Below are 13,055 nucleotides of genomic sequence, written 5' to 3'. Positions count from 1 at the left end.
GCTGTGACCCTTTGGCTCAAACAGCTCAGTCTCATTGCTATGCACCACTGATCCCTGCACTGAATGAGAGAATAAATCAGAAATAATAATAAAAAAAAAAGAGCTGGAGAAAGAAACCGAGTTGGCAGGAAAAAAAAAAATAAAAAAAGACGGACAGTTGGTGTGGAACAGTCCTCTGTTGCTCTCCAAACATGACCGTCTAATCTAGGTCATTAACGGAGCTCCGTATTCCAATCAGACACCGGCAGCAAACAAGCCAGCGGCCTGTTTGCGGGGAGGATCAATGCGGGGGGATGTGACCGCCGCTGCAAGCCCGCGATAAGATCAGTGCCCAGGTATATTTGCCTGAAGGTTTTTGCCAAGTGAATGTCTTCTTTTAATTATGTCCACCCATGCGTCGGGCGGCGTATCAACAGCGCATTTGCACAGCTGAGCGTTCGCGGCGCGCGGCTGGCGCGCAGGCTGTGTACAAGCGGGGTCCCGCTGTTTGCTGCGGCCCCGACGCTCGAAGCAAAGGTATTAATGATGTCAGAGAAACAATGTTAACACTTGGCACAGTGACTAATGGCAGATGGCCGGCGAAAGTTAATAACCGTTAGAACGGCAAGAAGGTCAACCCCGGTGTTTGTTCTACACCGAGACACATTTAAATCGGGCTGTAATCACCTTCGACGGTCCGCGGCGCGCAATAGGAAAAGGTCTTTTTTTTTTGTTGATGTGATCGCAAGCTCTCTGGACGGTTTCTGAATGACCGGAGAAAGCAAATTTGGCGTCGCTGCTGAGCGTGAAGCAGGGACTTCCCGCTTACCTGAGTATTTGCTCGGAGACGGACTTGTTTTGGAACTTGGCAGGCAGGTCGAGGATGGGCTTCACTGTGAAACACTGGATGTCTTCAGCAGAAACATCAAGGAAATAAGCGAAACTGTAGAGCTGGCATCACTGAAATAAAAGTACCTGCTGACAATTCAGCATTACGGTCAGCCAGATGGAGTAAAACCAATTTAAAAGCTCGGATTTGTTTGTTTGCTTTTACAGGACTCGGTGGTCCAAATGATTTTTAAACTGCATTTAAGTTCCTGTGAATTCTGTCAATAGCAGCTTATTGCATTTGGCGTTACTTCATACACAATTTTGCAAGTAAAATATACAGCATGCGTCACATCTAGCAGCATATTGACAATAACAAAAGTGATATATCTTTTCTTTTTGTGTCGTGGCTGCATTTTAACAAACAACAACCTGATAAAAATTTGCTTGTATTGTCACAAGGATACATTGTCCCGAGGAACTCTTTGTGTCCTCGCTGGGCGGCGTGGTCGTCTTCATCTTCTCCGCGTTGGGAAACTGCGTGAGGAGGCGCGCTTCGAAGTCCTCCCGGCGCTCGTACTCCTTCCCACGGTACATGAACATTTTATTCTGAGGGACAACAGAGGAAACCTCAAATGAGACCTTAAATGTTCCATCCAAGAGGATCCCATCTAGTGGCTAAAATACATTCAAGGACTGTAGTAAGAACAGGCAACAACAACACTTTGTAAATGCAGCAGACGTGAAGCAGCGGGTAGGTTGTAATGCGCCATCGTCATCTCCATATATTTGATAATGAAGGAGACAGAGAGTTTTTGGCACCGATTCGGTGGCTGCAAACGCTCGCTGCCATTTGGCTGGCGGCTCTTTCACAAACGGCTGCTGCTAAGTATGGCTACCGGCTTTAAAAAGAAAAAAAAAAAACTGTGAAGGTTCCGACACAAACATGTTGCCAATGTCTAATCAGCCTGCCAATATCACGACAGCTGAGGATGGCTCTCCTCGCCTTTTAGCAGCTTGATCTCGTCTGGAAATCAAGCTGAGGGCTAAATGTGAATCTGCTGAATGCGGAAGCTAAACACGGGCATTAGAGCCCAGACACATTCCAGATATTTTAACATCTAATGGAGCATCGCGGCAAAGTGGCGCGTTCACGCACAGCACACACCTCAGCTCCGCAATTAATTCAATGAGGGTCCCGCTGATGATGTACGACTGGAGGCGTTTAATAAATTTGCTTTGACAGATAATAAGTTGTTGATATCCAGAATCATCCTTTCCTAACAAAGATGAATGCGCCTGACAATATATTGCTGCAGTTTTTTTTTAATATACACCTATCATGCATAACATTACAACCACCTTCCTAATATTTTGAAGGTCTCCCTTTTGCCTATAACACAGGTGGGACTCATTAGAGAATGGATATTGGCGGGGGCCTTTGGGTCCTGTGGGTTGAGGGGAGGGGCCTCTGTGGCCAAGCAGTGTTTACACAGGAGGCTGAGGGTTGCGACAGGTGTTTTAAGGTAATTGATTTAAGCTTTCGACTTTTTGTTCAGCCAAATTTTGTTGTTTTTGGAGGATTATGTTTCGTGTCAAACCTATTGGACGTAACAGACTATTTACTGAACTGAAAGGCGGTAGGAAATAAAGTGCTGTGAAGTTGAAATGACTGGACATGTTTGTTCGAATAAATGTCCAAACAAAAGGTCCATTATCAGCCAGTAGTGGACACTTGATCTAACCTCACACTGAGACACTTCAGCTAAAATGTCTGTATATAAATGTTTGTATATCTCATGTAAATTGGACTGTACATTACTTGTCATTTTATTTTTATTCTTATGTCCATATCATCTCAATGTCACAATTTTCACTTTCATTTTTCATCGCCCTCAAATGAACTCATGCTAAAACGGCCTTTTGTTTCTTGACTACTGGGTAAATGCATGCAGAACAATGTGCGACGTACGGATGACAAAAGGAAGTGATGGTTGACCAGGGACAGTTTATGGTAACGTATGGCTACTTTCTTTCAATCCATGCAGTCAGATGTGGCTGAACTTACACGGAGGCTGAAGAAAAGGTCAGATTGTTTTAAACCAACATGAATTATGTGAGAGGAGTGCGCCGAGGAGCGCTCCTAAAAATGCATGAGGCAGGAACGTTCCTTCATCTGCCTGAGTGTGCTCATGGGGGTCCGTCTGAGGAACCTTTTGAATGATAGAACATGACAGCTCATATCCGAGCGGCTCCGGATGCGGCGTCTTAGGATACATATTTCAAACCGACTTTCACACACTCCAAAATGCTCTTCGAGATGAGCCGTCGCGGAGGAACTCAATACGGGGATTAAGTCGAGTTCGGGGATTGATAGGAGGAGAGAAGAATACACATGTCGACGGGATGTAGAGTGAGAGAAACAATTACAGGGGAAATCTGTCGGTGAGACGCTGAGAAGACTTTGGACGCACCAGAAAAATGAAAAAGACTCTTTATAGAGTAAATAAATCTGAGCGGAGCATCATGGTTCATAGGTTCTTGACAGCTAACGCGTCTTTTATAGTTGAAATGTTGCCTTTTTTGTTTGTCTTTACTATTTTTTTTAATCATGGAAGAATTCCACTTGAAATGCATGCATGCACAAAAACAAACTGAAACATTTTCCTGAACACTAACATGAAAATGAATACGATTGTGACCCAGTTGCTAAACAAATTACACGAGCTAGAAGATTTTCAGCAAGCACTCTTGTGTCTAATTATATTAACAACTAATAAATTATAAGCAGCTGAATTTAAGCCCCCTTGAATAAAATCAATTTGTGTGGGGGGTAGTGGGGATATAAAATGCCTTCATCAGAGTATTGATTTCTTTTACTTTTCCCCGAGGACACTGCCAAGCTGAAACATGTACAGGAAAAGGGGGCGGGGCCAAACCCCTATTGACCTAATTTATCTTAATTAGCAACCCGTACCTGATTGCTAACGCAATAACAAAATGCACCAAGAGATGAAAATTCAGAACCCTCATAGTAGAAAAACAGAAGAGTTATAACACAAGTGATAAAGACTCAAATGCAACCAACTGTTCGGCTGATACATTTAATAAATAAAAAGTGGTGCTGGGGAATAATAAGATAAAACTGGGCTGCGACACAAGCCAAAAAAGATGAAACAATAAACATTAAGTCACTGATTTAAGTGGAAGAAAATAAGTGACGGCTCTTCCACCGGCGGGTGAGGGGGGGGGGGGTGAGATGCAATATACCCAATATAATGCATATCTGAAAAGGCAATAAAAACAGACACAAGTATTAATTTTGTGAAAGATGCGAAAGGAGCGGCAACCGTGTCCTTTTCATTCAGGGAGGATAGAGAAACAGTTTCGATTCTGTTCACAGGCATTTGGAATACAAGTTTACTGTCATTGAATTTGGATGTGTGTTGTATTTCCTGTCCCACCCCTCCCCCGATGGAGAAAACGACACGGACAATTCACGTAGCATGTGAAGCTATTTGTGTTGCTCTCCAACATAGGTTGACGTTACCGCCAATTTTTAAGACGTGATGTTTGTGCTTTGTGCTTTTTTGGACCATGAAAACTTGAAAACTATACATAAAATAGATTTATTCATCACCAATGCCCCTTTGTCTTTAGCAAAGTGAAAGAATGCAAATGCAAAATTGTTGTGTTACGAGTTAGCTAGAATAACTTTGCTAGAATAAAAGTGAGAATCGCATAATGTCCCGTCACCAGAAAAGGTATGAAACGGGTAAAATTGATAAGTGGCACTACTCCATATCAGCAAGTACCTCTCATTTAAAGCACTGCATTAAGTGCAGATTTCTACTAGCATACACAGGCAGGCATAGGATCTTTTTATTATTTCTGTTGATACCGCTGCAAGAAGAATAAAAGGAGAACTCCGAGCTGACCTCGAAGGCTCTTTAAAGAGCCAGTCGGATCAGGCCAGTGCAGATTGCCCCGTCTGTAATGGAGTTTCTGCCCTGCCAGATGAAGGAGGTGAAGGAGGGGAAACATGGAGATCGGAAAGTGACAAAAGACCCGGTGGAAATGGCTGATATTCATAATGGAATAAAAAGGGTTGCAATTGGGGTTCTTGAAAGCGGACTTTTGTGTTATCGCGTTGCGGGAGGACTTCGGGGGCCATTTAGTGTGTTGCTGGTGTGATAAAAGAATGGATTCTTCCCAGACAGGAAAACAACACCTTCAATAAAGTGCCAGATGACTGCCTGAAAAGCAGCGGTAAAAGGTAATATATTAAAAGCAAACACATATCGGTACTGTCAGTCCTGCTGTCTGGCAAATAAAAAGCCGTGGCCTAACATTAAAACCCAGGGAGACAAGGAATTACAAAAAAAAAACGTATATGAAATTCATTTTAAATAAACACAGATATGAAAAGTGAAATGAAAAAAATGTCTGATATGCAGAGGAGCACATCAGCCCGCTAAACTTAATTTGGAATAAGCCGGGATCAGAGAGAAAATACAGATCAGCTCAGAGACAAGTAGACACGGGGATGATTTATCAGTTTCACCAGCTCTACTGGAGATCATTTTGGAACTTGTAAAGGCTGTTACATACGAAGTTTGCTCTCGCAGCCCTCGTCTGGAAGTTCTCGCAGCTTGATTTAGACACGTCAGTGGGTGTGGTTGATGCGGAACAGCGGAAATACTAGTGGACACTCTGTGAGCTCCCAGATGCTAATATTAGCAGTGTGACCGCTAATCTCTCGGCATACTCTGTGTGGTTGTACGCTGAATGAACTGCGTGATTTGACAAACATGGTCGTCCAAAAGACTGGCAGACATCCGGAAATAATAAGACAACTGCATCTCGTGGAGTATGTAACAAGATTACGGTGCCACCAATTACACCCACTTATAATAGGTTGTGCACGGGATAATGGGACACTTTGCTATATAGGCCTTGTTCACAGTGTGGGGTAAAATGGTGTTAAGGTAATGGAATTAAAAGCAGTGAGATCAGCCTTCTTTTAAAAAGGTCTTTCATCTGGGATTTTACATTTCTTACAGCCATTTCCTGACTCTTTGAAGGTCTTTTGATTGGTCTGCTAACCACCAACCAGAGAGAATCATATGTCAAGACCTGATCTCCTATACTGCAGATTCAGTCATTTGTTTACATGTACAGCTTAATCTAGCTATGCTCGAAATTCGACTTTTTTTTGCGGTCCTTGTCCCAGTTTACAAGCAACAGAGAAAATCTAATAACTGAAAATTAACTCCTCCTCCTCTACACAAGGTGGCGATATGTGTCTTTTCAGCAGGTTAATATGGCCTCCTTTCCTTTTAACCTATTATGTCACATAATAAACAAGAGTCGTTAATGCATCAGTCCAACATTTCATACAACAACCAGATTGATAATGGTACAGCTTTTTGTTCTGGGGTCATACGCCAGGGCAGCACTTGTGGCGCATGCGGACACACGTTATCCAGTTGAAAGTCCGATTGAATGTATATGTGTCAGAGAAAATCTGTTTCCAATCACATTATCTGGGTGTCTTAATCAGATAACCTCAGATTTTAGTAACTTGTTTACATGCACTTAAGTTGTCCAGTTAAAGTCGGATTAAGGCAATAATTAGTTTTTTTCACATGCATGTAAATGTACTGACTGTGAGAAAACTTTATTTGCAGTTTAAGGCACACGTGAGCCACATGGCTACTTTAGACAAATGCCAAGTAGAAAAACATTCCCAAAAAAAAAAAAAAAAAAAACACTCAAAACTTGTAGACTTAGTTCACAGTGAAACTTATAATTGTGGTCCTTCAAAACTACTTGAAGATGTACAGCCGTCAAGTGTGGGTACAGAGAAACTCAACCTGAAGAAAAGAATAGCCCGTTTTCCAAAGCCTGCCAACATTTATTATATATAATCTTTTATCTGGTGCTTTTCTAGTTAGTTTAGTTCGGTTTTATCTATTTATTGACCATTGATTCCACGGTGTCTTGGCATTTCACTTGCTCCATTCTGCTGTTTTAAATTCTCACTTTCATCTGTTTCTATCCTGGTTATTGTGTAATAGTATGAAAGCAGTCCAAACCAATTAAGGAAGTTGAATCTGAATCATTTGCACAATTATTTTTGTTAGACGTTTGACCTCCACGCTACCATCTGACTCTATTATCACGATTTTTCAATGTTTTTCCGCAGGAATGGACCTCCACATTTCTAGTGTTTGTCTAACCTGGCAACAGTAACGTAGGAAGCTGGGCCTTGACAGGGAGCTCTTTGGTTGGTGGTCAAAGAACCAATCAGAAGGCCAACAAAGGGTCATTTGCTGTTTTTAGGAGACGGTAATTAAGTACACAGCACATGCTAAAAACAGGCACGTCTTCACATAAGAAGAAATAAATACTGAGGGGAAATGAGTACACAAAGAATGAGAAAGAGACCCCTTTTGAATGTTTGCTTTTCTTTTTTTTTTGTACAAAGAAACACTTTTACTTAAGGGGATCCACTCAGCCCCTAATTCAAATAAACCTGCCGCTCTCTCCAAGCGAACAAGTGAGTGACGACCAGACCAGGTGGGCAGTTGAACAATCGAGTCCCGCCACAACAAAACAAACCCCCGTGGGAGTGAGATGTGTGAAGCCCTTATCTGTATTCATGACAGAGAACTAAGCGGGCACTGGAAAAAAAAACAAAAAAACAAAACAAAAAAAAAAAAACCTATCGATCATCTGTTTTGTCAAGCGGCTCACCCACGCTCAGTGTCTGCCGGTGTGAGTACTCACGCGTAGGAAGGAGGGGAAGCCCATGCCGTAATAGCCGACAGCGAAGTAGTCTGGTTTGGGCCGGATGACCTTCACTATGTTCTCATAGAACTGGGCTTGTTTGCGCTGGTGTGAGACACAAAGGCACATTAAAGTAAAAAAATACTCACCCTTTTTTACAATAATTATTAGCGGTTTTGCCTTCAAATGTTCCTTTATTCTGATCTTATCACATTTATCATCTTGAGGCTATAAACTGAGTTTCTCTTTACAAAAAAATGGCTAAAATGATATTACTCACCAAGGAAGCACTGAGCTGCTCGAAGTCAAACATCTCATTTTCGTATTGTTCGGCCAATTCCTTTCCCAAAATGATGGCCTCCTCCCACATCTATTGGGTACGCAGACAGACAAGTCAGAAAATGAATTAATTATCAACATTCACGCTGAGATAAGGCATTAATTTCCTGCCACACAAATAACACAGTCTCTTCCGAGAAATAGTATTGAATATACGCCTTTATACTACTTTTGATCTGAAACACTTAAGGCGAGACACTGCAGGCGAAAACACAATTTTTTCACCCACTGATCAATTTTGTGATTTTTTGCTATTTTGCTTCATTAACATGCATTCTATCAAACTAGTTTTAAAAAAGCGGTCAATATGCACATTTATGTGTTCATTTCACTACACAAGTTGGCTAAAAATCAGCTTTCTAAGCCGGTTCGTAGCTGTGTGAGCCTCGTCTCTACCCCGGCATATGAGGTACCGTTGTGAAGCTCTGTTTATCCTGCAGAAGTCTGTCGGGTCCAAATATGGTCATACCCTTTGTACTGGCAACCAGTCATTAAAGTAGAGAGTCCCATCTGAAGCTAAACTCGAACTCTCATTGGCTGGTGTCAATTTCTGACAATGTGATTCGTTCAAAAGCGTCATGTGACATGTTTAATTACAGCTCAAATTAACACAAAAAGTCAAAGAAAAGACACGTGAAGGAGAGAAGAGGGGAAGTCAGACTTATCTGAGTTCACCTGGCTCTAAATCGTCTTTGGTAAAAGGAGACGATCAGCAATGGATCATCATTCATGTTTCACCCTTGAATCAACCGATTGAAAATTTCATTTGATATTTTGATATTATCTATGTTGTTAAGAATATATGATGTGTTTTGAAGGATTTGAGGAGATGCGGTTTTGGTACATAGTGATTTAAAAAAGAAATATACATGATTTTGCAATGTGAAACTTTAAAGGCTGTTTTCTCAAAATGAGTTTTTCTGCATACTCAGAGTCAGAAATCTCCACTTCAGGGGCAATTACACATAGCAAACTTTTCAGATTTATTCCTAACTACATTCTGCAGGTATTTACAGAGGGATTTTTTCATATATCATTCAGAGCCTGATTTATTTTACTGGCAAAAAAAATGTTGTTTTTTTTTTTGGACTGTTGACTATTTGTGATTAATGGAGTGATAAAGAAAAGAGATGTCCAAAGTACCTGGAATTCTAATACAAAATAAAACAAGAATTTTGAACCTCACTTTGGCCATTATTCTGATTTCTGTTCCGGAAATGAATGCAAATTAGCGCATGTTTAAGTAGATAACTCCTTATTTGCATATTAAAATATAAATTCACAGAAAACTTGTAATACAAAACATTACTGTATTTATGTAAGTAATCAACTGGAGAAGTTTGACGGTGATATCTATCAGTTAAAAATTGTGCCCTATTCACCTGTAGTGTCTCCCCTTAAATACAGAAGCTGTCGCCTTTGAAAGCTAAGGGAATTTATCACAATGATGCATCTCCCAGCGAGACTCATCCAGAGCAGTGGTGCCGGTGTCAGGCACAGACGTGAGCCACTCAAACACGTTGAAAAGCGTCTAAAGTGGCTTCCTGACGGGCTGGATGGGAGTGAACTCACAGTAGCTGAAGGCAGACTTCTGAATTCAGACTGGATTCAGATTGCCACTCAGATCAGTGAGAGAGAGAGAGAGCAGCTTTCTAGAAGAGGAACTCCTTTGACACTCCTAGAAACTGTCCTCGACTGACATGCCGCTCTCTAGGGTGCTGAGGTATTCTCACAGCCGCCGTAATGCTTCCTGAGTGGTTTGCATGTTTATCCGAGCCTCTTCCAAGCCGTCGCCTCCCTGGCCACATCCCACCGAGTGACAGTTGGCCAGGGAGAGCCAAGCACTGCAATACTGATGACACACGCAAAGTCTCTGGACATCGGCTCTGAGAAGGTCTGGCCGCGTTCCTGCGGATCCATTCCAGGCTTAGCGCACAGGCTGAAAAACACTTTTCTCCTCTGGAATATAATATGAAGAATGTGGAAGTAGAGTGTAATAACTAGGTCCCGTGCAGCTGGAACATTTTCTCAATATCGGGTGGAAGAAATGGCAAAAAGAAAAAAAAAAAAAAAAAAAAGGCCAGCGGCAGCAGGAGGAAAGGTTTTTATGAGAGGGAAGGTTATAAAAAGGGGCGACACAATAGAGCGACGTGAATGCTTATGTGGTCTGATGCACATTTTCTACCATAAGAGCATTAGCTAAATCCTTATTACATAGAAAAGACGGGCTCGACTTCGACAAAGCTGCCTTCTCACCTCCATAGTCTATAGGATACGTCGTGATTATAGCCACTGCGCGTGAGTGTGTAGCGGTGTGTGCGTTTCTCACCTTGCCCTTGTCGAAGTAATTAATAATCTGCTGGTAGAGCTGGTCCTTAAGCTGCCCTTGAGTGGCGGCCTGGTAGCCGTCTCTCTGGGTCAGGTGGGCTGCGCACGGCTCGTCCGACCACTGCGGAAGACAAGTTGGAAGCAGTGTCAACGTTGCACAACACGACGCCGGGCAAAGAGGGGAACGGGTGATGAGAAATCGATCGGCGACTTATACGGGCCGATGCAAATGGGCGAGATTGATGTGTAATCGTACAGAAAGCCTCTCTGCTCGTCGGGTTGGCGAGGGAGGCAGAAAGAAAGAAAGAGAGAAGGAAAGACGCGAGGCACGGGCGCTGAAAAAGGCGCCGACATATATTGAGCGGCTCTGAGGGGAGCGTCGATACAGAACATGGAGTCACTGTGGCTAAAACCTTGCAGTGTTTTCACGGGAGTCTCCATTACTCAAAATAATGCTCCGAGTAGGCTACACCACTTAGAGCCAATCCAGTGAAGTGGAGCCAGGAGAGCTCAGAGATATGCACCTATCAGCCACAACATTATGACCACTTAGGTAACGTGGCCCCTAGATAAACTGCAAAATTAAATTGTTTTTCTGTGCGTTTTCAAATAGTTTGCAGAAAGCGATGACACACAGGGATTAGATACACTGATCAAGCATAACATTATGACCACTTCCACTTGAAGTAAATGACACTGACCATCTTGTGACAATTCAATGTTCTGCCAGGAGACTTTTGGACCTGGCATTCATGCATATTATGTAGCACCCACCTAGACCAGACCAGGGACCCCCACCCCATAGCAATGACCCAACAGGACACAGCCTCACACAGGTGCACACACAAAAACGGTTTAGAAACAACAGCACAAGTTGTTGACCCGGCCTCCATATTCTCTAGATCCCAATCAAGTCGAGAGGAGAAGGTTGAGGTGGTTCGGGCATCTAATAAGAATGCCCCAAAGACATCTCCCGTTAGGGGTGTTTCAGGCATGTCCCACTGGAAAGATGCCCAAGGGGCAGCCCAGGACATGATGGAGGGTTATATATCTCCCATCTGGCCTGGGATGGCCTTTGGGTTCCTCCGGTGGGACAACCGTCTGGACCTCCCTGCTGAAGCTGCTGCCCCGCGGTCCACATAAGAAAATGGACGGACCAAACTATCTGGGATCTGTATCTGTAGGATTATATACAGAGGCCCCTCCCCTCAACCCATAGGACCCTCACTAATGTTCATTCTCCCAACTGTTTTGGAGGCACAAGGGAGACCTACACAACATGAGAAAGGTGGTCATAATGTTATGCCTGACCGGTGTAAACACCAAACACAAAAATGAAGGTTTAACTCTTGATTTTTTTTTTTTTTTTTAACATAGAGAAGCCTAGAGGAGAATAATAAGGTTTCTGACAGGCTAGAGCAGCTTGCCATGAAGAAAGACAATCTGATTGGCCTCTGTGCCAAGGAAGCACAATCCCATGCGTCTGTGAGGACCGGTTCATTACTAGCAGGTTTTTAATTGGGATTCCACGGTGTACCGAGTAACCTGAAGAGTTAAGATCTCTGCCCGGGTTTTGTGTGATTTTTTTTGTGTGTGTGTGTGTGTGTGCGCCACATTTGAATAGCAAAGCCAAGGAATTAGCATACTCTACGCTGGAGATGGGTAGAAAAAGTAATTGCTCGACACATTGTTGCTTTGGCATAAAGAGGGATGCTGGAAGAGCTTGGGCTCCGGGGTTATCGATTCCTTCACAGCTGGCCTGCGGCATTTAAATAGTAAAAAAAGATCTGTTTATTCATGGAACGGCCAGTGAGTCTGCATCGACAAAACTAAAGAGCTGATAAACCTCTGACCATACACAAGGTGCCGTTCATTCATCAATACTGCTACACTGCTGCTGATATTCCATTTATATGCCCATCACTCATCCTTATTCACTCCTGTCTACTCATGAATACAAAAGGAGCACAGTGTTAAAGCCTTAACGTATATAAACTGTAGGTACCATAGACTGTATAAACATGGACAACGTGGCGCCATCTTGCAATTTTGAGTCTGGTCTGAGAGTGAAGCCATGTTGAACATGCATCAACGTTATATCAATGACAGAAACCATCCCTAAAAAGTTGTATTTTAGTGTTTTAGTTTGGCCTCAGTCCCGTCCACATAACCTGGAGGAGGCGGAGCTTATGACCTATACTGCAACCAGTCACTAGGGGGAGCTCTACTTCCTTTGGCTTCACATTTGAGAAGCTGTTCCATCGTGCATATTTATACAGTCAATGGTTGGAACAAAATTTTCACAGCTCACTTAAAGAAAAAAAAGTATATTTAGCATCATGTATCCAAAGCATGCTCCGATCAGCGAGACGCAGATGTTAGAAAATGAGGGAAATTAAAAAAAAAAATAATAACAAAACCATCTCCAGCAACTGTGACTGCACGGTGAGAGAAATGTGATTCAGTCACAGCCTGCTCTTCTCTGTCGGGACACGTACAAAGGCTGAAGCAGCCAGCTATTTATGCAAATAGAGACAAAATGTTGGATGCAACCATTTTGGATGAAAGGCAGACAGGAGGAACAACTTCAAAATCAGGGTGTACCAAACCTCAAGTGGAAATAGACACTGCAGACACTGCAGGTTTTTCAGGCTGAGATCAGGACTGCATCAACAAAAAAGAGGTGTAAAAGAAAAGCTGCATGATAACCTATGAATATTTATCCATCTAATTTATGACGGCTCTAAACGCGTGTGGCGGAAAAGCTGCTCGGTTTCTGCCTTAAAACT

At 42.7% G+C, this 13,055-nt stretch overlaps 1 protein-coding gene across 7 annotated transcripts in view; it reads right to left on the bottom strand.

Annotated features, from left to right (window-relative positions):
• Window positions 1–13,055, bottom strand: part of dock1 (dedicator of cytokinesis 1) — a 194,847-nt gene that overhangs the window by 23,650 nt on the left and 158,142 nt on the right. For all 7 annotated transcript variants that reach the window (XM_047608341.1, XM_047608343.1, XM_047608342.1 and 4 more), the window contains 5 exons: window positions 10,268–10,387; window positions 7,880–7,969; window positions 7,600–7,704; window positions 1,275–1,416; window positions 809–890 (listed from right to left, as the gene is read on the bottom strand). In XM_047608341.1, the coding sequence (XP_047464297.1) occupies window positions 809–890; window positions 1,275–1,416; window positions 7,600–7,704; window positions 7,880–7,969; window positions 10,268–10,387 (539 nt within the window). The remainder of the gene's footprint in view (window positions 1–808; window positions 891–1,274; window positions 1,417–7,599; window positions 7,705–7,879; window positions 7,970–10,267; window positions 10,388–13,055) is intronic.

This window comes from Mugil cephalus, chromosome 16, assembly GCF_022458985.1.
Source record: "Mugil cephalus isolate CIBA_MC_2020 chromosome 16, CIBA_Mcephalus_1.1, whole genome shotgun sequence".
Lineage (NCBI taxonomy): Eukaryota > Metazoa > Chordata > Actinopteri > Mugiliformes > Mugilidae > Mugil > Mugil cephalus.
Note: the sequence above shows the minus strand (reverse complement) of the source record. Positions and strands in the feature narration are given on the sequence as shown.